The sequence below is a fragment of the Saccopteryx bilineata genome, chromosome 10 (assembly GCF_036850765.1).
Source record: "Saccopteryx bilineata isolate mSacBil1 chromosome 10, mSacBil1_pri_phased_curated, whole genome shotgun sequence".
Taxonomy (NCBI): Eukaryota; Metazoa; Chordata; class Mammalia; order Chiroptera; family Emballonuridae; genus Saccopteryx; species Saccopteryx bilineata.
The window spans coordinates 56772418-56798012 of NC_089499.1; the positions used below are offsets into that span (position 1 = coordinate 56772418).

At 41.5% G+C, this 25595-nt stretch overlaps 1 protein-coding gene across 30 annotated transcripts in view; it reads right to left on the reverse strand.

Moving 5' to 3' along the window:
* The window catches only part of PBRM1 (polybromo 1), a 162647-nt gene that overhangs the window by 63830 nt on the left and 73222 nt on the right, over positions 1-25595 (reverse strand). For all 30 annotated transcript variants that reach the window (XM_066245860.1, XM_066245879.1, XM_066245872.1 and 27 more), the window contains 5 exons: positions 18278-18920; positions 12363-12574; positions 5512-5697; positions 1392-1549; positions 491-754 (listed from right to left, as the gene is read on the reverse strand). In XM_066245860.1, coding sequence (XP_066101957.1) covers positions 491-754; positions 1392-1549; positions 5512-5697; positions 12363-12574; positions 18278-18920 — 1463 coding nt within the window. The remainder of the gene's footprint in view (positions 1-490; positions 755-1391; positions 1550-5511; positions 5698-12362; positions 12575-18277; positions 18921-25595) is intronic.

Below are 25595 nucleotides of genomic sequence, written 5' to 3' on the forward strand. Positions count from 1 at the left end.
CATTTACAGCAAAATGGTGGGATTTTGATAACATTATACGAAGTGAAATAAATAAATCAGAAAAAACCAGGAACTGCATTATTCCATACGTAGGTGGGACTCAAAAGTGAAACGAAGAGACATTGATAAGAGTGTGGTGGTTATGGGGGGAGGGGGGAGAGGGAGAGGGAAAAAGGGAGGGGGAGGGGCACAAAGAAAACTAGATTTGAAGGTGACAGAGGACAATCTGACTTTGGGTGATAGGTATGCAACATAAGTGAACGACAAGATAACCTGGAGTTGTTATCTTTGAATATATATATATGTATCCTGATTTATTGATATCGCCCCATTAAAAATAAAATTATTAAAAAAAAAATTTTACTGTTCTGTTGGCTAAGTAATAATTTCTGTCTTTCCTGTATAGTCCCCTTCTTTCTGTTTGGCTGAAGTTTTATATTGTTTATTTTGTAATGGAAAATTCTTTTCTGTGTGGCTATTATCTGTATACCTTTTCCAAGTTAAAATTGTCTTCAGTTCGACTGTCTTCTGAGTTGTCTGTGTTCTTCTCATCATCACCTTTATCTGCATTTGCAAATACAGAGGCCACTCGAACAACAGGCAGGGGCACATCTCGAGGGACAAACCTAACTGAACTGACGGGCATGGTCCAAAGTTTAATCTTCTTAAAAGATTTGGTTTTGGCCGAATACCGAGATTCACAGACAAAAACATCCTCATCTCGAAAGTTCTCTGGGCATAATTTAAAGTATTCCTGAGGAATATAAGAATAAAATTAATTAGGTAAATTTTCTGAAAACCAGTGAACCAAAAAAACAAAAGTAAATACTAACCAACCTAATAAAAGTTAAACTGTTAAGACTTTATGACCATTAATAACAAACGGTAAATAATGGTCTAGTAGTATTTATTTGTTTGCTTCAGAATGACTTTATTAAATATATACCATTTAGCTTATTTACCTAACAATTACCCCTTTGAAACTATATTAGTATTTCATACAGCTATAATGTTCCTTAAAGCTATGGGTTGGGCTCCTGAGCCTATATCAGATACATACATAAAAAGTAAATCTTATTACTGAGAACCACACTAGCTAGTTATAATGATCTTAAAGAAAATGTCATTCTAAAAAATTAAGTCTGGCAATATAAAAACTTTAAGTTGACTGCATATACTAGTTACATAGTATAGGCAGTAAATAGTCATTTACCTTCACTGTTCAGGTTAACTTTTTTCTAAATCTTTATATACAGGTCACACACAGTTTAAAAAAATATTTTTTCCAGTTTAAAACAGAGCTCTTAATTTTATACATATCAATTTTTTTGTGTTTATAACTTTTATTCTTATGGAGTGATTTATACTTTTGGAACTAATATGTTTCTTACCTTGACAAACATGACCACACATTTTCCTAGAATTTTACTAACTGGAACTTTATTGTAATAGTCACTCTTAAAAACTTCTTTTTCTAGGAATTTTCGTGTAGCCAGATGGAATGTTTCATTTGGCCGATAAAACCAACAGCCATACAACCATTTTTCTCCTCAAAAACAAAAAAGAGAGAGAAAAGAGAGAGAATTATTGATGATAGCAATCACATAGTCTTTACAGAATGAGAAAATCCATTCTGCCATGGTCTGAACCTACCAATGTGCTTTCTAGGCCACATTCTTAATATAATTATCGTAGAAGAAATAATACTTTAAAATAATGAAGTGTTCTGAGGCCTTGAAAATGTTACTTTCTCCCTCATATTAAAAAATATGTAATACATAGAATAAAGAAGGTGATGGGACCTGCTTTACTCTGCTGGGGTCAGGAATACAAAAGTATTTCACATGATGAATAGCGGAAAGAATTGGACTGCCTGGATCACATTTCTGCCTGCTTTTGGCTTTGGTAACTCCTATTCATTCACCGTGTCTCAAATTAAAGGTAATTTTTCTAAGAAGCCTTTATGAAATCAAATTCTAAGTCAAGGCACATCTCTCTATAATTATTTCTTATTTGTGATTTTTACTGAAGTTGTTCTGCCAGGTGTAAAACATAACCCTGGTGTTCTTCTGAATCTTTGCTATCTTATGGAGTTTGATGCATGGTGTGTTTTTATATTTTTAAATATTTATTTTTCCAGCCCTGGCCGGTTGGCTTAGTGGTAGAGCGTCGGCCTGGCGTGCAGAAGTGCCGGGTTCGATTCCCGGCCAAGGCACACAGGGGAAGAGCCCATCTGCTTCTCCACCCCTCCCCCTATCTTTCCTCTCTGTCTCTCTCTTCCCCTCCCGCAGCTGAGGCTCCATTGGAGCAAAGATGGCCCGGGCGCTGGGGATGGCTCCTTGGCCTCTGCCCCAGGCACTGGGCATCGCCCCCTGGTGGGCGTGCCGGGTGGATCCCGGTCGGGCACATGCGGGAGTCTGTCCGACTGTCTCTCCCCGTTTCCAGCTTCAGAAAAATACAAAACATAAAAAAAAAAATATTTATTTTTCCATTGATTTGAGAGAGGAAGGGGGGTAGGGGAAAGGGAGAGAGGGAAGAGACAAGTCATTATTCGACTTAATTGTGTACCCACTGATTCCTTCTCATATGTGCCCTGACCAAGGCTCAAACCAGTGACCCTAGAATTGAACTGACGACCTTGACGCTGTGCGACAATGCTCTATCCACTGTGCCACTGGCCAGGGCAAAATTTTTATTTATTGATAGATTTTAGGAAAGAGAGAGAGGAAGGGAGAGAGACAGAAAATGAACCTGTTGCTCCATCCAAGCATTTATTGACCATCCATGCATTTATTGGTCAATTCTTGTATGTGCCCTGACCAGGGACTGAAACCACAATCTTGATGTATCAGGACAATGCTCTAACCAACAGAGCTACCCGCCAGCTATCCAGCCAGGATTTCATGGCAATGTTTTTTTTGTTTTCTTTTTTTTGTATTTTTCTGAAGCTGGAAACGGGGAGGCAGTCAGACAGACTACCGCATGCGCCCGACCGGGATCCACCCGGCACGCCCACCAGGGGGTGATGCTCTGCCCATCCGGGGCCTCGCTCTGTCACAACCAGAGCCAGTCTAGCGCCTGAGGCGGAGGCCATGGAGCCATCCCCAGCGCCCGGGCAAACTTTGCTCCAATGGAGCCTTGGCTGCGGGAGGGGAGACAGAGAGGAAGGAGGGGGTGGGGGGTGGAGAAGCAAATGGGCGCTTCTCCTATGTGCCCTGGCCGGGAAATTGAACCCAGGACTTCCGCATGCCAGGCCGACGTTCTACCACTGAGCCAACCGGCCAGGGCCTCATGGCAATGTTTGAGAGAGAGAAAGAGAAGGAGAGTCAGAGAGAGAAGGGATAGACAGGGTCAGACAGATAGGAAGGGAGAGAGGTAAAAAGCATTATCTCGTTGTAGCATTTTTATTTATTTATTTATTTTTAACATTTATTTCTCCCAGTTCTTTTTTTTTCTTTTTCTTTACAGAGACACAGAGAGAGTAAGAGAGAGGGACAGACAGGAACGAAGAGATGAGAAGCGTTAATCATCAGTTTTTTGTTGCGACACTAGTTGTTCATTGATTGCTTTCTCATATATGCCTTGACTGTGGGCCTTCAGCAGACCGAGTAACACCCTGCTCAAGCCAGTGACCTTGGGTCCAAACTGGTGAGCTTTGCTCAAACCAGATGATCGTGTGCTCAAGCTGGCGACCTTGGGGTCTTGAACCTGGGTCCTCCGCATCTCAGTCCGATGCTCTATTCACTGCGCCACCGCCTGGTCAGGCTTATTTTTTTAAAATTATTTTTTATTTTTTATTTTTTTATTTTCTTTCTGAAGCTGGAAACGGGGAGAGACAGTCAGACAGACTCCCGCATGCGCCCGACCGGGATCCACCCGGCACGCCCACCAGGGGCGACGCTCTGCCCACCAGGGGGCGATGCTCTGCCCCTCCGGGGCGTCGCTCTGCAGCGACCAGAGCCACTCTAGCACCTGGGGCAGAGGCCAAGGAGCCACCCCAGCGCCCAGGCCATCTTTGCTCCAATGGAGCCTTGGCTGCGGGAGGGGAAGAGAGAGACAGAGAGGAAGGAGGGGGTGGGGGGGGTGGAGAAGCAAATGGGCGCTTCTCCTGTGTGCCCTGGCCGGGAATCGAACCCGGGTCCCCCGCACACCAGGCCGACGCTCTACCGCTGAGCCAACCGGCCAGGGCCAAAATTATTTTTATTTATTTATTCATTTTAGAGAAGAGAGAGAGAGACAGAGAGACAGAGAGAGAGGAGGGAGGAGCAGGAAGCATCAACTCTCCCATATGTGCACTGACTGGGCAAGCCCAGGGTTTAGAACCGGCAACTTCAGCATTTCAGGTCAATGCTTGATCCACTGTGCTACCACAGGTCAGGCCTGTTGCAGCATTTTTAGTTGTTCATTGATTGCTTTAGCATACAGCCTTGACCAGGGGACTCCAGCTGAGTGAGTGACCCATTGCTCAAACAAGTGACTTTGGGCTTCAAGCCAGTGACCCTTGGGCTCAAGTTAACAACCTTTGGGCTCAAACCAGCAACCTCGGGGGTTCGAACCTAGTTCCTCAGCATCCCAGGTCTATGTTCTATCCACTGCACCATGCAGGCCATTGCGTGTTTTTAATAAATATCAGTTAAACAAAAAAATCTCAGCAAGACTTCAAGAAGTTACATTTTGCCTGAACAGGCAGTGGCGCAGTGGATAAGAGCATCAACCTGGGATACTGAGGACCCAGGTTTGAAACACCCAGGTCGACTTGAGCATGGGCTCACCAGCTTGAGTGTGGGATAACAGACATGACCCCAAGGTCGCTGGCTTGAGTCAAAGGTCACTGGCTTAAGCAAGGGGTCAGTCACTAGCTTGGCTGGAGCCCCCTGGTCAAGGCATATATGAGAGGCAACCAATGAACAACTGAAGTGCTGCAACAATGACTTGATGCTGCTTTTCATCTCTCTCCCTTCCTGTCTGTCCTTCTCTCTCGGTAAAAAAAAAAAAAAAAAGTTACATTTCAACTGACTGGTGGTAATGCAGCAGATAGAGTGCCAACCTGGGATGCTAGGTATCAGGTTTGACACCCAGAGGTTGTTGGCTTCAGCACAGGCTTGCCAGCTGTCACCAGCTTGAGTATGGGATCACTGAAATGATACCATGGTCCCTGGCTTGAGCAAGGGGTCACTGGCTCAGCTTTAACTGCCTAGTCAAGGCACACATGAGAGGCAATCAATGAACAACTAAAAGTGACACAATTACCAGTTGATGCTTTTTATCTCTCTCCCTTCCTGTCTCTCTCTAGAAAAGAAAGTTACATTTCTTTCGATTCAACTGTGCCACTGCTCCACAGGGCTAGGTCTTATGTTTTTCATATAGAGAGTACTTAATTAACTTTATATATTGTAGAACAGCTATTGTTAGAAGACAAAAAATGCCTGAATAATAATTTTTTTCCCTGAGGACCAAGGGGTAAAACAGTCACATCTCACAGATCTGCCTTTCAACTTAAAATGAACTTACCAGCAGAATCTTCCCACAGTCTCTCAATACAGACTATATGTGGTTGTAGGTTAGCTTCTGCGGGCTCTACATAGACGTAATCTCCAACATGGTACATGCTGTTCTTAAAGCTGCAGTCCTGGCTATATGTGCGATGTAAGCCTGAGAGGCCTGTTGTACCTGAGGAATCTTCACTCTTTTCAGCCTCTTAGGTAAAAAAGACAGAGGTGGTTCTCATTAAGGAATGTTAGAATCAGGTGTAGGACTCAAACGACACATACTATATTTAATTCTTCTCCAGACATGCAAAGGCAGGATTCAGGGCAAATAGTGCGATATCCACATTATTCTCAACAGCCTCTACTCGAAGCTGCCTTCTTGAATTACAACTAACTGCCATTAAATAAATACATTCAATAAAGGATCTACAAAATAAAATGATTATCATAATAGTACATGCTCAGTGTAGTAGTCATTCTGGATGATACATAGGTCACTTGTAAATCACGTAATCCTAGAGATAATCTCACATGCACTTCATCTTAATTCCTCTGAAAGTATTTTCTAATAGTTATTACATAGATATTGGCACAATTAATGGTATCTTACAATTGAGGAAATATGGAATATGTATATTATACAATAAACTATATATGTACACACAACATATCATGATTATTTCTCAAGACTAACTACTACTTTTCAACAGAACTTTTATTTTTGTTAAATAAAACTTTTTAATGGCTCCAGTAAGCCATTGTTGCAAATACCATAGTTGTTTTGTTTTGGGGAATAAAGTTCTGCCCACATCTTTATTTCCTTAGGATAATTTTCATTAACGGAACAGTTGGAAATAAGTATTTTAAATGTTTTTTTAAATGCAAATTCCAAACTGACCCCTTAAAAGTATATAACAATTTAGGTCCCTCACTGGCTACAAGGGGTCAGTTTCTCCATTTCCTAACATTGGTATACTAGATCCTTATACTTCTGGAAAAGCTTTGCCATTTTGGTGGAAAATGTTATTGAATAGTTGATTAATCAAGTGAATTCCTATGACACATGCAGCATATTCACAGGGTTCTTGAGAATTTTTTTTTCTTTCATTTTTCCGAAGCTGGAAACGGGGAGGCAGACAGACTCCTGCATGCGCCAGACCGGGATCCACCCGGCATGCCCACCAGGGGGCGATGTTCTGCCCCTCTGGGGCGTCGCTCTTGCATCCAGAGCCATTCTAGCACCTGAGGCAGAGGCCACAGAGCCATCCCCAGAGCCCGGGCCATCTTTGCTCCAATGGAGCCTCGGCTGTGGGAGGGGAAGAGAGAGACAGAGAGGAAGGAGAGGAGGAGGGGTGGAGAAGCAGATGGGCGCTTCTCCTGTGTACCCCAGCCGAGAATTGAACCCGGGACTCCTGCACGCCAGGCCGATGCTCTACTGCTGAGCCAACTGGCCAGGGCCACAGGGTTCTTGAGAATTTTATGCCAGCAAGAATATGTCAACTAGGCTGAAAGAACATAGAGTACAAAATGAAAGAGGGCTATTAAATCCCCCAAATTCTAGAGACAGGAAAATGGGCTGATATAAAAAACTCAGCTGTAAACTGAGTCAGGCTACCTATGCCTGACCGGGCGGTGGCGCAGTGGATAGAGCCTTGGACTGGGATGCAGAGGACCCAGGTTTGAGACCCTGAGGTCGCCAGCTTGAGTGCAGGCTCATCTGGTTTGAGCAAAGCTCACCAGCTTGGACCCAAGGTCGCTGGCTTGAGCAAGGGCTTACTTGGTCTGCTGTAGCTCCACGGTCAAGGTACATATGAGAAAGCAATCAATGAACAACTGAAGTGCCACAACGAAAAACTGATGATTGATGCTTCTCATCTCTCTCCGTTCCTGCCTGTCTGTCCCTATCTATCCCTCTGACTCTCGCTCTGTCATTGTAAAAAAACAAAAAAACACATGCTACCTATTTTATGAAAAAGGATGATTCAGAGAGCAGAGTATTGAGCCACAGAGAACTATCTATATTTCCAGGACTTAAAACCCAATGAAGTCTGCCCCTCTGGATTTTTGAAATTGCTTGGAATTGACACTTTCTTTTCCCTTCCATTTTTCTTTTGAATGGAAGTAACTCTCTTAGCCTATGCATTTCCATCATTGTATTATAGGAGCAGAGAACTTGTTTTAGTTTCACAGGTCTACAAACGGAGAGGGATTGTCCCAGGATGGATTACACTCAGAGACTCACCCATATACCTAAATTTAGATTAAGTAATGAGATTTGGGACTTCTTTTTTACTTAAGTGAGAAGCGTGGAGGCAGAGAGACAGACTCCTCCATGCGCCCTGACTGGGATCCACCCAGCAAGCCCCCCATAGGGTGTTGCTCTGCCCATCTGAGGCCATTGCTCCGTTGCTCAGCAACCAAGATCTTCCTAGCACTTAATGCACAGGTCATGGAACCATCCTCAGTGCCATGGCCAACTTGTTCCAAGAAAGCCATGGCTGCAGGAGGGGAAGAGAGAGAGAGAGAGAGAGAGAGAGAGAGAGAGAGAGAAACAAGAGAGGGAAGGGTAGAGAAACAGATAGTCGCTTCTCCTGTGTCCAGACCAGGAATTGAACCTGGGACATCCACATGCCAGGCCGACGCTCTACCACTGAGACAATGGGACAGGGCCAAGATTTGGGACTTTTGAATTGATGATATTAGATGAGATTTTGGTACCTGGTAGAGGAATGTTACTTAACAAATATCTAAAAAAATATGGAAGTTACTTTGGAATTGGGTAATAAGCAGAGACTGGAAGAATTTTGAGAAGCATGACAGAAAATTTAGTCTTCGTTGCCTAGAACAGACTGTTGATAGAGAAATGAACATCAACAACTTGGCAGCTGAAGACTCAAGAAAATGAAGAAAAATGTTATTGGAAAGTGGAGGAAAGGGATCTTTATTACATGTATAGAAAACTTAGCAGAACTGTGATTTGAGGTTATTTGGATTCTGGGTCTCCTGTGCTTATCTTTTACTTACCTTTCTCTTTCTTTATTTCCATTTGTTGTTTTATTCCTTCAGAGATTTCTTCAACTTTATCTTCTAATCCTTTTATCATTAAAATTTTTAATTAAGAAAATTTGACATATAATATGTAAATTTAAGGTGTATAAAGTGTTACTCTGATGTTTATATATTGTTGCCATTGTAGTTTTATATTTATCACATTATATAATTATAGTACAAATCTGTCTATATTATACTGTGCATTAGACTTCCACTACTCATTTACTACTTGTTTGTGTCATTAAACAACAATTTTATCCCTCATCCCTCTCTACTATAATTTTTTTTGTTTTTTTTTGTTTTTTGTTTTTTTTTGTTTTTTTTCTTCATTTTTCTGAAGCTGGAAACAGGGAGAGACAGTCAGACAGACTCCCGCATGCGCCCGACCGGGATCCACCCGGCACGCCCACCAGGGGCGGTGCTCTGCCCCCCAGGGGGCGATGCTCTGCCCATCCTGGGCGTCGCCATATTGCGACCAGAGCCACTCTAGCGCCTGAGGCAGAGGCCACAGAGCCATGCCCAGCGCCCGGGCCATCTTTGCTCCAATGGAGCCTTGGCTGCAGGAGGGGAAGAGAGAGACAGAGAGGAAAGCGCGGCGGAGGGGTGGAGAAGCAAATGGGCGCTTCTCCTATGTGCCCTGGCCGGGAATCGAACCCGGGTCCTCCGCACGCTAGGCCGACGCTCTACCGCTGAGCCAACCGGCCAGGGCCTAATTTTTTTTTTTGACAGAGAGACAGATAGGGACAGACAGGAAGGGAGAGAGATGAGAAGCATCAGTGCTTCATTGTGGCACCTTAGTTGTTCATTGATTGCTTTCTCATATGTGCCTTGACCACAGTGGGGGGTGTGGTGGGGGAAGCTATAGGAGAGCAATTGACCCCTTGCTCAAGCCAGCGATCTTTCGGGCTCAAGCTAGAGACCATGGGGTCAAGTCTATAATCCATGCTCAAGCCAGCAACCCTGTGCTCAAAATGGCGACCTCGAGGTTTCGAACCTGGGTCCTCTGTGTCCCAGTCCTATGCTCTATCCACTGCGCCACTGCCTGGTCAGGTTGTTTTTTGGGTTTTTTTTTTACATTATTTTCTTCTGCTTTTACATTTTTTATTTCATCCAAGATCATTTTTTCTTTTTGTTTTGTTCTCTATTTCACATCTTAGAGATTTTCCTTAAATATTTGGTCCTATTTAAATAAGTACCTATTCCTATTTTAAATTGAAATGCTAAAAAAGTTGATTACAAGTTCTCTATGCATACATAGAACTGGTTGATTGGTGGATTTTATTGGGGACTTCCAGATGTTAACTTTAGTTTTTCCACATTGCCTGGTCCATTTTTTTAAAATTAAAAAAAAATTTTTATTCACTGATTTAGAGAGAGAGAGAAGGAGAAAGGCAGAAAAATCAATGTTTCTGTATGTGTCCTGACTGGGGACTGAGCCAGAACCCTCTGATTATCAGGTTGATGCTCTAACCAACTGAGCTATCCAGCAAGGGCTGCCTGGTCCTTTTCTTAAGAGAAATAAAATCTCCTGTTCTCAGAACTATAAGCCTGACTGCCAGCATTCTAGGAGCTAAGTAGTTAAGAGGGCTGGGGGTGGGGAGTGAGGTGTCTCACTATTTAGTATAAATCCTTTTTTCAGAACTATAACTTCACCCTTAGGTCTTCCTGGTTGTCCCTAAGTATAAAACAGTGGTTATCCACAGACTGGCAACTGAAAACCATTGGTCAGACTCTTTAGGATGAAGTCACTGGAAGGGTTTGAGAGAAGATCTGGCAACTCATTAAATTTAGGCTTCCAACTAATCCTTCTGTTTTAAGCTCCCCGTGCACCTTTATTTTCAGGAATACCTGGTATTCTAATCCCTGTGCAGTTCTAGACAGAAAATGGCCTGCTTAAAATCTTCATCCAATGTTGCATTGAAGCCAGTGTTAGCAACTTATTCATCCATTTTCTAGCTTTCTAATTTTAATTGCCATTATCTTTTCTTTCACTGTTTTCTTTTACTTTTTTTTAGGCCAAGGAATGCTTTTGTGTTTGTCTTTTTTTGTTGTTTTTGTTTTTGTATTTTTCTGAAGTGAGAAGCGGGGAGGCAGAAAGACAAACTCCTGCATGCACCTGACCAGGATCCACCTGGCATACCCACCAGAAGGCAATACTATGTCCATCTGAGGCATTGCTCTGTTGCAACTGGAGCCATTCTAGCTCCTGAGGCAGAGGCCATGGAGCCATCCTCAGCCCCCGGGCCATCTTTGCTCCAATGGAGCCTTGGCTGTGGGAGGGGAAGAGAGAGATAGAGAAGAAGGAGAGGGGGAGGGGTGGAGAAGCAGATGGGTGCTTTTCCTGTGTGCCCTGGCCGAAAATCAAACCTGGGACTTCCACAAGCTGGGCCGACACTCTACTGCTGTGCTAGCCGGCCAGGGCTCTTTTGTTTTGTTTTAAAATCCCCTTTCCGTCATTTTAGAGATGTTTGGGAAGAAGTAGCAATAGGCTACTTCTTGTATTTGTGTACAATGTCATGTTTAAGTGGAAGTTCTCTGTTGTTTTATCTTTACTTATTTACCCTTGTATGAGTAGTTCTAGTACTTAATACAATAATTATTACATTATTACATAGTATATCTTTTGATTTCCCTCAATATTCACTAAAAAACCTTCTCTATAGCTTAAAGACATAGAGGGCAAACTGACATACACAACCGCTATCCTACTTTCTGCTGTTGTACTGTCCTTTAATATTCATAAATTAACCTGACATAGGACAATCTGAAGCAGACTGTAGTTCTCTCATGGCTAGAAATAACTAGTTACAATAACCTTTGCCCTGCTTCTATAGCGTTTCCTTCTCAGTCCTTCTAGTGCTGACTTCACATTTTTATGGCAAGGGTCTACTTCTTATCTATTTCTAGTCACACTGCTGAGAAATATAGTCTATGTTTAGTGCAAACTCCCCCCCCCCAAATAAACAGTTATTAACAGGGATGCTCTGGCAGCCTCAGAAAGCAGCTCTCTGCAACAGGGCTCCCTTTCCTCTAGTCATAAAACAGGTTCAGTGCTGGGAAAGGGACAACAATCTCCTACTGTCTTTGTCTTTATGTGGCTCTGCTTTTCTTTTTTTCTTTTAAAGATTTTATATGTTTATTTTAGAGAGAGAAGAGAAAGGCAGGGGGCGGAGGTATCGGGAAGCATAAACTTACAGTAGTAGTTGCTTCTCGTATGTGCCTTGATGGGCTTAGGGTTTCGAACTGGCGACCACTGCATTCCAGGTCAACACTTTATCCACTACACCAGTTAGGTAGAAATGACCAAATTTCTAATAAAAATTCTTACTGTCAAAATATTTCTAACTTTTGACAAGTGACTCTAAGTAATATTTTCTTGCTGATACAATTAAAATTTTTAAAATTTCCTTCTTGTTATCAGGTTCAGTCAAAATATCATCTATTTATCTGACCTGGAGTCTGTACAAGAAGACGCATGCTGCTGAGCAATGTAAGAGAACCTCGATGCACTTAGGACTGAGAATGCTTCCCAGCCCAAGCTGGGACCCTTAGGCTTTTATCTACCAATAGTATTAATCTCCCACACACGTGAATTAATTGACTCTGTTCCTGAAATACTACATTAACAGCTGTGTCACATCTTTTCCAGTCTGATGACCAAATGATAAAAACACTTCCATCTTACCATGTCTATTCTGCAAGTGTCAACATCCTGAATCTGCATTTATAAAAACAGGACTCTTTTCCACAGCTAATTATAAGACAAGCTATAAAAAAGTATAGTATATTTTTTTATAGTTAGTAAAATAAAAAGAAACCAACCTCTTTTTTCTTCTTCTCGTTTTAGTTTATCTTCCTCTATTTCTTTTGGTAATTTTTCCTTTTTCTCTTTTTCCACATCATTATGCAAATGTTTTGTGGTATAGCTGAGTGCCGGTGAAAGAAGGATCTCTCCATTTTTGCAGAGTTCATCACGAATTTTAATAAAAAACTGCTGAAGTTCTACTGCATCTTCATATATTTCAGAATCTGTCCTATAACATCAAGAGTATCTATTGACACACAAGCTGCCTTTTTTTAAATAGTGAATTTATTTATTTTTTTACAGAGACAGAGAGAGAGTCAGAGAGAGGGATAGATAGGGACAGACAGACAGGAACGGAGAGAGATGAGAAGCATCAATCAACAGTTTTTCATTGTGACACCTTAGTTGTTCATTGATTGCTTTCTCATATGTGTCTTGACTGTGGGCCTTCAGCAGACCGAGTAACCCCTTGCTCAAGCCAGCGACCTTGGGTCCAAGCTGGTGAGCTTTGCTCAAACCAGATGAGCCCACGCTCAAGCTGGCAACCCCGAGGTCACAAACTTGGGTCCTCTGCATCCCAATCTGAGGCTCTATCCACTGCGCCACTGCCTGGTCAGGCCACAAGCTGCCTTTTTTAAATACCTCAATTACATATTAAATTCTACCAAATGCTTCCTTAATATGTAACTGGCAGGACAGTACTTCTGCACAGTTCTAAGAAGGGTATCTCCTTAAAATTCATTAGAACAGAATTTGAAGTCATTTTTCCTTGGTAAGCCTTATGTCCACTAGTTTTCTTTTCTTAAAGGCTTGCACCTTGTACAGCTCACGAAAAAAAAAAAAAGAACCTCATACAGTTTCTGGCATATGCATCAGTTGATTTGGCGACAGAAGTGGGCTGCCAGAATCAAGGACTATATACTAAGGCTCCATACCTTTAAGTGTTAGATGCTCTAACACTTACTTGCATCTGATCTTCGGATTTTTATTTTCTCTTAACTGAGGTCCCAACACATTACATAAAGTTTTAACAAAAGATTTAGGCAATTGTCCCTTTTTCTTTTTGGATCTGTATATCATGGTTGCCTAGGCTGGTAGGACTCAAGAGAATATTTGAACTAAACTGCAAAGTTACAAGGCATTCTATAATGGTTATTGGTCAGTGTTCATTTCAGTTTCCCAGAACTAACTACATAATTCTGGGGGACCATCAGAAGCAACACAGTGAGAGATGGAAAAAAACTGTGTCATCTCAAAAAAGTTTTTAAAGTTCTTTTTAAAGTAAGAGGACTGGGCAAAATAACTCCAAAATTAGGATGGGGCCCTGGCCGGTTGGCTCAGCGGTAGAGCGTTGGCCTGGCGTGCGGGGGACCGGGGTTCGATTCCCGGACAGGGCACAAAGGAGAAGCACCCATTTGCTTCTCCACCACCCGCTCCTTCCTCTCTGTCTCTCTCTTCCCCTCCCGCAGCCAAGGCTCTATTGGAGCAAAGATGGCCCAGGTGCTGGGGATGGCTCCTTGGCCTCTGCCCCAGACGCTAGAGTGGCTCTGGTCGCGGCAGAGCGACGCCCCCTGGTGGGCAGAGCGTAGCCCCTGGTGGGCGTGATGGGTGGATCCCGGTCAGGCGCATGCGGGAGTCTGTCTGACTGTCTCTCCTCGTTTCCAGCTTCAGAAAAAAAAAATACAAAAAAAAAAAAAAAAATTAGGACGGGTAGAAATTTTATTACTATCACAACCCACTGCGGTCTGAGAAAGGCTTAAATATAATTCTATTAACTAAGAATACCAAGGTCTGAAAAATTATTCACAAAGGTAACCACAGACAAAATCTTAGCAGTAGTTATATAGACATCCTGGTCAGGGGAATGTGGCAGGCAGAGCAAGCCCAATCAGCTGCCTTCTGACACCCACCACTAGAGCATCAGACTTTAGCAAGGAGTCCAGAATGATTCTTTTCATCAGAGAAAGGTGAACTGGCAAAAAAAAAAATCTGAAAACACTGCCAATAACAACCAAAATGGATGTTTCTGGAAAGGTGTTTTTTTTTTTTGACAGAGAGTGAGTCAGAGAGAGGGACAGGTAGGGACGGACAGACAGGAAAGGAGAGAGGAGAAGCATCAATTCTTTGTTGCAGCACCTTAGTTGTTCATTGACTACTTTCTCATATGTGGCTTGACCAGGGGGCTACAGCAGAGCGAGTGACCCCTTGCTCAAGCCACTGACCTTTGGGCTCAAGTCAGCGACCATGGGGTCATGTTTTGAGCTATGTTCAAGCCAGCAACCCCGTACTCCTGCTGGTGAGCCCGCACTCATGCTGGATGAGCCCATGCTCAAGCCGACGATCTTAGGGTTTTGAACCTGGGTCCCCTGCCACCCAGTCTGATGCTCTATCCATTGCACCACTGCCTGGTCAGGCACCATGAGTTATTCTTAAGTATTGTGTATAATATTCATTCACAAAGATAAGAATGGCCTCCCTATGTCTTGCAACAAAGCTTTGGGTTTGAGAGTAAAACTGATCACTATCTCATAAGTAAGCCTTGGACTCTAACTTCCAGGCCTCAAAGGCAAACACCAGACATGTCAACAACAGAAAAATAAAAAAAAAGCTCATTTCCTATGGATACAAATCTGGTTAATTCTTAAAATAATCATGTTACCTATATAAGATAATAAAGTTAATTATTTAAGATACAGATGTACTTTGGAATACTCACAAAACTAACACCAGGACATAATGGGGATGGCTGGGGTGACTTTAGACTTAAAAGACTATTTAAGTGAACTGAGAACAAGAACAAAAGTCAGAAGTTTAAGCTCCATGAAAGCAGGGTTTGTCTGTTTTATCCACTGGGGTATCCTATGCATCCAGATAATGCTTGTAACTGGTAGCCACTCAATAAACATTTGTTGAATAAAGGAGAAAAATAAATGAATGCAGATTCTGACTGCAAGATACTCACACTCCCACCCCCTATCTTTCTCTTTATTTCTATTCCTACTGTTGAATAAGAACCATTTCCTAAATGTGTCACTCAACAGCCTCTCCAATCTGACCCCAACTACACTTGCCCCTTGACCACCACAGCATATTCTATTCATTTCCTAACCGTATGCGTTTACTGATACTATTTATGTGAATCTCATCCATTCTTCCATTTTTCCTCAAGCCTCAAGTTTTTTCCGAACTCTAGGGCAGAGTACTCCACCATCTTTACTGAATATCAAGTTGTTATATGTTATCTCATGTCTGGAATTATTTTTCCCTAAGCATAGGTCCTATCCCAATTGTCAGACTTCAAGCTCTTAGAGCACAAAGCTCAAGCCTTATCATCCATGGTTGTGCTCCATGACTGGTGTGTTGGTAACTGTCTCAGCCCTAGCCCTCTACAGTGGGGTACAAAATAAGCCACCACACTTAGCAGTTGTGTGATTTTGAGCAACTTCTGTCTCTGACTTCTTCACATACAAACTGGGAAGATTATCACCTTCCTAGAATGGCTATTACAAGGGTTACAGATTATCTACCTAAAGTGCTTAGCATGGCGATTTACAAAGACCAGGTGTTTAATAAGGACAGCAAATATTCCTATTAATTTTTCTTTCAAGATCCAGAACTAATGCAGGCTTCACAGATTCCCTAGATAGCATTACCCCATGCCAACTGCCTAAAGATCTAGCTCTCAGTATGATAGACTGTAAGCTCCAATATGATAGAGTCTGTATCTTTAACTTTTTATATTCCCCCAACTGACTCTAAGAGCACAAGGAAGATACACTGCAACTGCTGAACTGAAATGGTTTTAACAGTCAGGTATACTATTGTGGTGTGGCAAGGATATATAATAAATAAATAAATAAATAATTTTTTGGTGACAGAGACCGAGAGAGAGAGAGACAAATAGGGACAGATAGGAAGGGAGAGAGATGAGAAGCATCAATTCTTCGTGTGGCGCCTTAGTTGTTCACTGATTGCCCACTCATGTGTGCCTTGACCAGGGGGCTACAGCACAGCGAGTAACCCCTTGCTCAAGCCAGCAACCTTGGGCTTCAAGCTAGCAACCATGGGGTCGTGTCTATGATTCCACGCTCAAGCCAGCAACCCTGCGCTCAAGCCAATGAGCCTGCACTCAAGCTAGATAAACCCACACTCAAGTCAGCGACCTCAGGGTTTTGAACTTGGGTCCTCTGTGTTCCAGTCTGATGCTCTATCCACTGGGCATTGCCTGGTCAGGCTGATAAATCAAAATTAAAAAAAAATTTAAGGTTGGCCCTTGCCGGATAGCTTGGTTGGTTAGAGTACTGCCTGGATGCGCAAAGGCTGCCAGTTCGATACCCAGTCAGGGCACATACAAAAACAGATCAATGTCTCTGTCTCTTTCCCCCCTTCCTCTCTCTCTAAAATCAGTAAACAAATTAAAAGAAAAATTTAAGCTTGATGAAAATTTAAATTTAGTTGCTTCTTTTAGAACAATAATGTCTGCAGAAGGTACTTAAAGTAAGACATCTGAGATTTTAAATAAGCCCTTAGTCCTGGCCAGTTTGCTCAGTGGATAGAGCGTTAGCCCAGTGTGCAGACATCCCTGGTCAGGACACATATGAGAAATGACCATCTTCTTCTCTTCTCCTCCCTCTCCCCCTTCTCTCCCTCTTCCCCTATTTGCCAGGTGGATCCCAGTCAGGGCACATGCAGGAGTCTATCTCCCTTCATCTCACTTAAAAAAAAATCAATATAAAACAAAATACAAACAAAAACAAATGCCTTTTTAGCACTGGCTGGGTAGCTAAGTTGGTTAGAGTGTCATCCTAATGCTCCAAAGTTTTGAGTTTGACTCGCAGTCAGGGCACAGACAGGAATCAACCAATGAATGTATAAATAAGTGGAACAACAAACAGATGTTTCTCTCTGCCCTTCCTCTCACTTAAAAAAAAAAGTCCTCTTTGGTACTTGAAATGGTGACCAAATTTAAATCAGTTTAATCTCAGATCAATACCTTAGAACCATTTCATTTCTTTTTTAAAAAAGACTTTATTTACTGATTTTTAGAGAGAGGAGAGAGAGAGGGATGTGGAGCAATAAATATCAACTCATAATTGCTTCACTCTGTTAATTGATTGATTGCTTATTGTATGTGCCTTGACTGGGCAAGCCCAGGGTTTTGAACCAGCAACATCAGCATCCAGGTTGAGGTTTTATTCACTGTGCCACCACAGGCCAGGCACCTTAGAATTGTTTTTAAATTTATTTAAAGCATGTTTGAATTGAACTCAAACTTTAAAAGAAAATCATGTTACAATTTCTTCTTTTCTTTCATTAAGTAAGAGGCAGGGAGGCAGAGACAGACTCACACATGCGCCCCAACTCGGATCTACCCGGCAAACCCCCTACAGGGCAATGCGCTGTCCATCTGGTGCCTCTGCTCCATTGCTTGGCAATTGAGCCATTTCAGTGCCCAAGGCAAGGCCATGGAACCATCTTCAGCACCAGTGGCCAACTTGCTCAAACTACTCAAGCCATGGCTGTGGGAGGGAAGAAGAAGAGGAAGAGGAAGAGGGAGAGGTGGAGAAGCAGATGATCTCTTCTCCTGTGTGCTCTGACTGGAAATCGAACCCAAGACTCTACCACTGAGCCAACTGGCCAGAGTCACGTTACTATTTCTAACTGTAAGTTTACTCTTAGAAAATTATTTTGTGAAAGACTGTATTTTAAGAGGTTATGCTTTTTAAGAGATATTCAATTTTATCTTACTCCATCTTATTAGTCCTAATCTAGATGGCTTTCTCTCTAGAAACTCTTGACTAATTAGAATTCAAAATAGCACATCACCAACTGTAATCATGTACCTAAGCTGGAACAGTACAGCAAAGCAGAATTCTTTCTTGTGTTTTTACATTATCAGTTTATATAAAAATAAATGGCTTTGAAAACATACCGATTCATTCTTCTTGCCCTTTCTAATACTTCAAACATATGCTCTTGAAATAAATCGAGCCGCCGGTAGCGATTATTTTCAACATTCTTCCTAATTATGTCAAAAGTAAGAGGAGGTTTGTTTGGAAAGCTAGGATCCACAGCAGGAATTTCTGCTAAAGAATCACTGTAGCATCTTCCCTCATCATCCTGATGACTCATGACTGACACAAAAAGATTGTGGATTAGCTCTTGAATCAGTAAGGTCACATTTGGAACATGAGAGTCCTCATCTCCCTCTAAGTCTCTCCGAGTTTCAAGCAGGACTTTGTGCAGAACAAGGGCATCTTTGTAGATCAAAGACTCAGGCTCATTGTATGTACAGGCATTGTTAAACATCATGACGAAGTCCTCAACCATGGAGTCTATATCTTGGTATTTGTTGGCCATCATATGACTTCTAATTTTTTCCATGTCCATGGGCTTTTTAATGGTCAGATAGTAGTCAGGCAGCTCAGATCTGGAGGGAAGTCTCAGAAATATGGCACTGAGGCGTCGACCCCTCTTATCAGTATAGTTCTTTACAGCTTCATAAACTTCATTTAGTTTCTGTTGCATTGGAGTCATGTATTTTGATTTTTTTGGAGAAATGCCACTCTTCCTACCTAAATAAAGAGATTTAATGTTAAATGGATAAAATGAAATAAATATATATAGTTGGTAGAAACAGACTATTCCAAGTGATTTGTAAAACACGGTAAATAGCATATCTCTAGTCAAGTATATCCTATTGACAAACAAATAAGTGGAAAAAATTTAAACTGTTTTCAGTAATCATTTTTTGGTCGGAGAGTAAGTACTGCTAGGTTGAGATAGCAGTGAATAAGGTAGAATAAATCAAATGAATAGTTCTGTGACATTCTAATTCAATCACCTGTGTTATCCTTGAGAACTGAGAGCTTCATTATGAGTGAAAAAAGAGATACAAAAGTTAAAATAGAAGACATTGAATAAAAATGTTGTAGCCTTAGATCTCAACTGAGAGTATTAGTATAATCTTATAACGTATTTAATCTTTAAATATATAAAACACACACACACAACACACAGTTTACTAGGTCCGTTCATGGAAAATCCTAGAAACAATGTCCAACCTAGTAGCAGTATATCCATATACAGTTTTGACTATATAGTCTGTAGGTTTGAAATACTGATTTCAAATACTAATGTTAGTCTGACCAGGTGGTGGTGTAGTAGATAGTGTCTGACTAGGACGCGGAGAACCCAGGTTCGAAATCCCAAGGTTGCCAGCTTGAGCGGAGGGAGGCTCATCAGCTTGAGTGAGGGGTTGCTGGCTGGAGCATGAGATCATAGACATGACCCCATGGTCGCTGGCTTGAGCCCATGGCCACTAGCTTGAGCTGTAGCCCCGCCCCACCATCAAGGCACATATGAGAAAGCAATCACTTAACAACTAAGGAGCTGCAACAAAGAATTGATGCTTCTCATCTCTCCCTTCCTGTCTGTCTGTCTGTCCCTATCTGTCCCTCTCTCTGACTCCGTCTCTGTCAAAAATAAACACAAAAACAAATGCTAATGTCAGTAGCTCCTTGGCACATGAACAAATCCTAGTCTGCACAAGATGAGCCTGGAATATCTTAAACACTAGATAGTAAAAAAAAATTTTTTTAAATCTATGAATGACTTCTTACCATGGTCATGTCAGAAGAATACAACAGCCAGTCTGCAACAACATGAGCATTAAAAGAACAATAACTAAGATGGGTTAAAACTCAGTAATATGTGCCCTGGCTGGTGGCACAATGGATAGAATGTCATCCCAGAGCGCTGAGGTCACTGGTTCGATCCTGGGGTTGCTGACTGGCTTTGATACCGAGGTTGCTGGTTCAAGTTCTGGTTAGGGTACATATGAGAAGCAATCAATCAGTGAACAACTATGTGAAATGAATTGATGCTTTTCTCTCTTCCCTTCTTCCCCTTATCTCTCTCAAAAAAAGTAAAAAATGCGGGGGATCCCCTTAGTAATATGTTTAACTCTAGTAATTCTCTTTTTCTTTTTCTTTATTTTTTTTCCAGACAGAGAGAGTCAGAGACGGATAGATAGGGACAGACAGGCAGGAACGCAGAGAGATGAGAAGCATCAATCATCAGTTCTCTGTTGTGACACTTCAGTTGTTCATTGATTGCTTTCTCATATGTGCCTTGACCGTGGGGCTACAGCAGACTGAGTAACCCCTTGCTCAAGCCAGCGACCTTGGGTCCAAGCTGATGAGCTTTGCTTAAATTAGATGAGCCTATGCTCAAGCTGGTGACCTTGGGGTTTTGAACCTGGGCCCTCCGCATCCCAGTCTGATGCTCTATCCACTGCGCCACCGCCTGGTCAGGCCTTTTATTTCTTTTTAAGCGAGAGGAGGAAACTAGAGAGACAGACTCCCACAATCGCCCCTGACTGGGATCCACTTGACAACCCCCATCAGGGGCAGATGTTGAAATCAACCGCGCTATCCTCAACACCTGCGGCAGATGCTTGACCCAATTGAGCCACTGGCTTCAGAGTGGAAGAGAGAAAGAAAGGGGAGAGGGAGGGGAAGAGAAGCAGATGGTCGCTTCTCATATGTGCCCGACCTGGGATCAAACCTGGCACTTTTGCACACTGGGCGGATGCTCTATTCACTGAGCAAATCAGCCAGGGCTAGTAATTCTTTTTTTTATTTAATAGATTTAAATTTATTTTGTTTACATAGATTCAAGTGTTCCACTGAATACATCCCCCCCACTGTGTTCCCCTCAACATCCCCCAAAGCCTCCCCCCTTCTCTCCAGAATTTGCTTTTCTGCTTTCTTTAACGATGTCTTATGTATATATAATTTCACCAATCTCTTTCCATTTTCTGATCCCATCCTCTCATCCCCTTTCCCTCTGTCCACTTTCCCTCTGGTCCCTTTCATCCTGCCTCTGCCTCTATTCTGTTCCTCAGTTCACACTGTTCACTGGATTCCACAAATGAGTGAGCTCATATATTTTCCTTTCTCTGCCTGGCTTATTTCACTTAACATAATAGTTTCCAGCTCCATCCATGTTGTCACAAAAGGTAATATTTCCTTCTTTTTCAGGGCCCCATAGTATTCCATTGTGTATATGTATCACTGCTTTTTTTATTTTTACAGGGACAGAGAAAGAGTCAGAGAGGGATATAGATAGGAACAGACAGACAGGAGGGAGAGAGATGAGAAGCATCAAGCATCAGTTTTTCGTTGCGACACCTTAGTTGTTCATTGATGCTTTCTCATATGTGCCTTGACCATGGGCCTTCAGCAGACCAATTAACCCCTTGCTTGAGCCAGCGACCTTGAGTCCAAGCTGTTGAGCTTTTGCTCAAACCAGATGAGCCCGCGCTCAAGCTAGCAACCTTGGGCTCTTGAACCTGGGTCCTCTGCATCCCAGTCAGCCGCGCTATCCACTGCGCCACCGCATGGTCAGGCCTGTACCACTGCTTTTTAATCCACTCATTCACTGAAAGACACTTGGGCCGATTCCAGATCTTGGCTATTATGAACAATGCTGCCATAAACATGGGGGTGCATTTCTTCTTTTAAATCAGTGATTTGGTGTTCTTAGGATAAATTCCTAAAAGGCAGTTCCACTTTTAATTTTTTGAAGGCTCTCCATACTATTTTCCACAGTGGCTGCACCAGTCTGCATTCCCACCAGCAGTACAGGAGGGTTTCCTTTTCTCCACATCCTGGCCAGTACTTATTATGTGTTGTTTTGTTAATGAGAGCCATTCTGACTGGTGTGAGGTGATATCTCATTGTGGTTTTAATTTGCATTTCTCTAATAATTAGTGATGGTGAACATTTTTTCATATGCCTATTGGTCATCTGTATGTCCTCTTTGGAGAACTGTCTATTCATTTCTTTTGCCCACTTTTTTTTTTTTTTCCTTTACAGGGACAGAGAGAGAGAGAGGGATAGATAGGGACAGACAGACAGGAACGAAGAGAGATGAGAAGCATCATTCTTTGTTGCAGCACCTTAGTTGTTCATTGATTGCCCTCCCATATGTGCCTTGACTGCAGGCCTTTAGCAGACCGAGTAATCCCTTGCTTGAGCCAGTGACCTTGGGTCTAAGCTAGTGAGCATCTTTATTTTGCTCAAACCAGATAAGCCCTCGCTCAAGCCGGCGACCTTGGGGTCTCGAACCTGGGTCCTTGGCATCCCAGTCCAATGCTCTATCCACTGCAACACCACCTAGTAAGGCTCTTTTGCCCACTTTTTGATTGGATTGTTTATCTTCCTGGTGTTGAAATTTTACAAGTTCTTTATAAATTTTAGTTATTACCCTATCAGACCTATTGTTGAATATGTTCTCCCATTGTGTGGTTTGTCTTTTTTTGTTGTTCATATTGTCTTTAACTGTGCAAAAGCTTTTTAGTTTCATATAGTCCCATTTGTTCATCCTGTCCTTTATTTTACTTGCGTGTGGAGATAAATCAGCAAATATTTATATATTGCTGCGAGAGATGTCAGAGAGCTTACTGCCTATGTTTTCTTCTTATTACGCTATGGTTTCACAGTCTTTTGTCCATTTTCAGTTTATTTTTGTGAATGGTGTAAGTTGGTGGTCTAGTTTCATTTTTTTTGCAGGTAGCTGTCCAATTTTCCCAACACCATTCATTAAAGAGACTGTTTTTACTCCATTGTATGCTCTTATATCTTTTGTAAAATATTAATTGTCCATAAAGCTGTGGGTTTATTTCTGGGTTCTCTGTTCTGTTCCATTGATCTATATGCCTGTTCTCATGCCAGTACCATGCTATTTTGAGTACAATGGCCTTGTACTCAAAACTTGATATCAGGAAGTCTGATACCACCCACTTTCTTCTTCTTTTTCAAGATTGCTGAGGCTATTCGTATTCTTTTTTAGTTCTATATAAAATTTTGGAATATTTGTTCTATATCTTTGAAGTATGTCATTGGTATTTTAATAGGAATTGAACTGAATTTATAAATTGCTTTGTGTAATATAGACATTTTAATGATGTTTATTCTTCCTATCCATGAACATGGTATATGCTTCCACTTTTGTTTGTATCTTGTTTTTGGTTGCAATAGTGAAGGGGATTGTTTTCTTAATTTCTCTTTCAGACAGCTCATTGTTGGTGTATAAAAATGCCTCTGATTTCTGAATATTGATTTTATAACCTGCCACCTAGTTGAATTCATTTATCAGGACCAGTAGTTTTTTTTTACTGAGACTTCAGGGTTTTCTATGTATAGTATCATATCATCAGCAAATAATGATAGTTTTACTTCTTTTCCAATTTGGATGCCTTTTATCCCTTCTTCCTGTCTGATTGCTGTGGCTAGGACTTCCAGGACTATGTTGAATAAGAATGGTTAAAGGGGGCATCCCTACTTGTTACTGTTCTTAAGAGGATTTCTTTTCATTTTTGCCCATTGATTATGATCTTGGCTATGGGTTTGTCATAGATGGCCTTTATTATGTTGACGTAGATCCCTTTATACCCACTTTGCTGAGAGTTTTGATCAAAAATGGATGTTGGATTTTATCAAATGCTTTTTCTGCATCTATTGACACTATTGTGATTTTTATCCTTTCTTTAGGTTATGTGTTGAATCACACTGATTGATTTGCGAATATTGTACCAGCCTTGTCTCCCTGGAATAAATCCCACTTATCATGATGTATGATATTTTTCATGTATTGTTGTATCTGGTTTGCTAATATTAGCATCTAAGTTCATCAGGGATATTGGTCTATAGTTTTCTTTCTTTGTGGTGTATTATGCTTGCCTCATAAAAGGAGTTTTGAAGTCTTTCCTCCTCTTGAATTTTTTGAAATAGCTTGAGAAGAATAGGAGTTAGTTCTTCTTTGAATATTTCATAAAAATTCGCCTGTGAAGCCATCTGACCCAGGGCTTTTTTTTTTTTTTTAATGAAAGACAGGATCTTTTTTTTTTTTTTACACAGAAACAGAGAGTGAGTCAGAGAGAGGAATAGACAGGGACGGAGAGAGATGAGAAGCATCAATCATTAGTTTTTCATTGTGCGTTGCAACACCTTAGTTGTTCATTGATTGCTTTCTCATATGTGTCTTGACCGCGGGCCTTCAGCAGACCGAGCAACCCCTTGCTAAGGCAGTGACCTTGGGTTCAAGCTGGAGGGCTTTTGCTCAAACCAGATGAGCCCGCCTCAAGGTGGGACCTCGGGGTCTCAAACCTGGGTCCTCTGCATCCCAGTCCGACGCTCTATTCACTGCGCCACCGCCTGGTCAGGCCCAGGGCTTTTGTTTGTTGGGAGTTTTTTTGATAACTGTTTCAATCTCATTTGATGAAATTAGTCTGTTTAGGTTTTTGATACTTCTATATTGATTTTTGAAAAATTTTGTTTCGAGGAATTTGTCCATATTGCCTAGGTCGTCTAATTTTATGGCATATAGTTCTTCATAGCATTTTCTTACAATCCTTTGTACTTCTGCTGTGTCAGCTGTTACTTCTCCTTTCTCATTTCTAATTTTATTTATTTGAGTCCTCTCCCTTTTTTCCTTGGTGAGTCTGGTTAAAGGTTCATCGATTTTGTTTACCCTTTCAAAGAACCAGCTGTTGGTTTCATTGATCCTCTGTATTGTTTTTTAGCCTCTATTTCATTTATTTTTGCTCTGATCTTTATTATTTCCTTCCTTATACTTCCTGTGGGTTTTACTTGCTGTTATTTTTGTAGTTCTTTTAGTTGCAGGGTTAAATTGTTTATTTGAGCTTTTTCTAGCTTCTTAAAGAATGCCTGGAGAGCTATGAACTTCCCTTTTAGGACTGCTTTTGCTGTGTCCCATAAATTTTGAGTTGTTGTATGTTCGTTTTCATTTGTTTCAAGGAAATTTTTTATTTATTCCTTGATCTCATTGTTAACCCATTAGTTATTTAGTAACATGTTATGTAGTTTCCACGTGTTTGAGTGTTTTTCAGTTTTTCTATTGTAGTTGATTTCTAGTTTCATGCCATTGTGATACAAGAAGATGCTTGATATGATTTCAATCTTCTTAAATTTGTTGAGACTTGTTTTGTGTCCTAGCATGTGATCTATCCTAGAGAATGTACCATGAGCACTGGAAAAGAATGTATAATCTGCTGCTTTAGGGTGAAAGGTTGTGAAGATATCTATTAAATCCAGTCTATCTAGTGTGTCCTTTAAGTCTGTTGTTTCTATGTTAATTTTTTTCTTGAGGATCTATCCAGTGATGTTAGTGGGGTATTGAAATCCCCTACTATTATAGTATTGCTGTTGAATTTGCCCTTTATG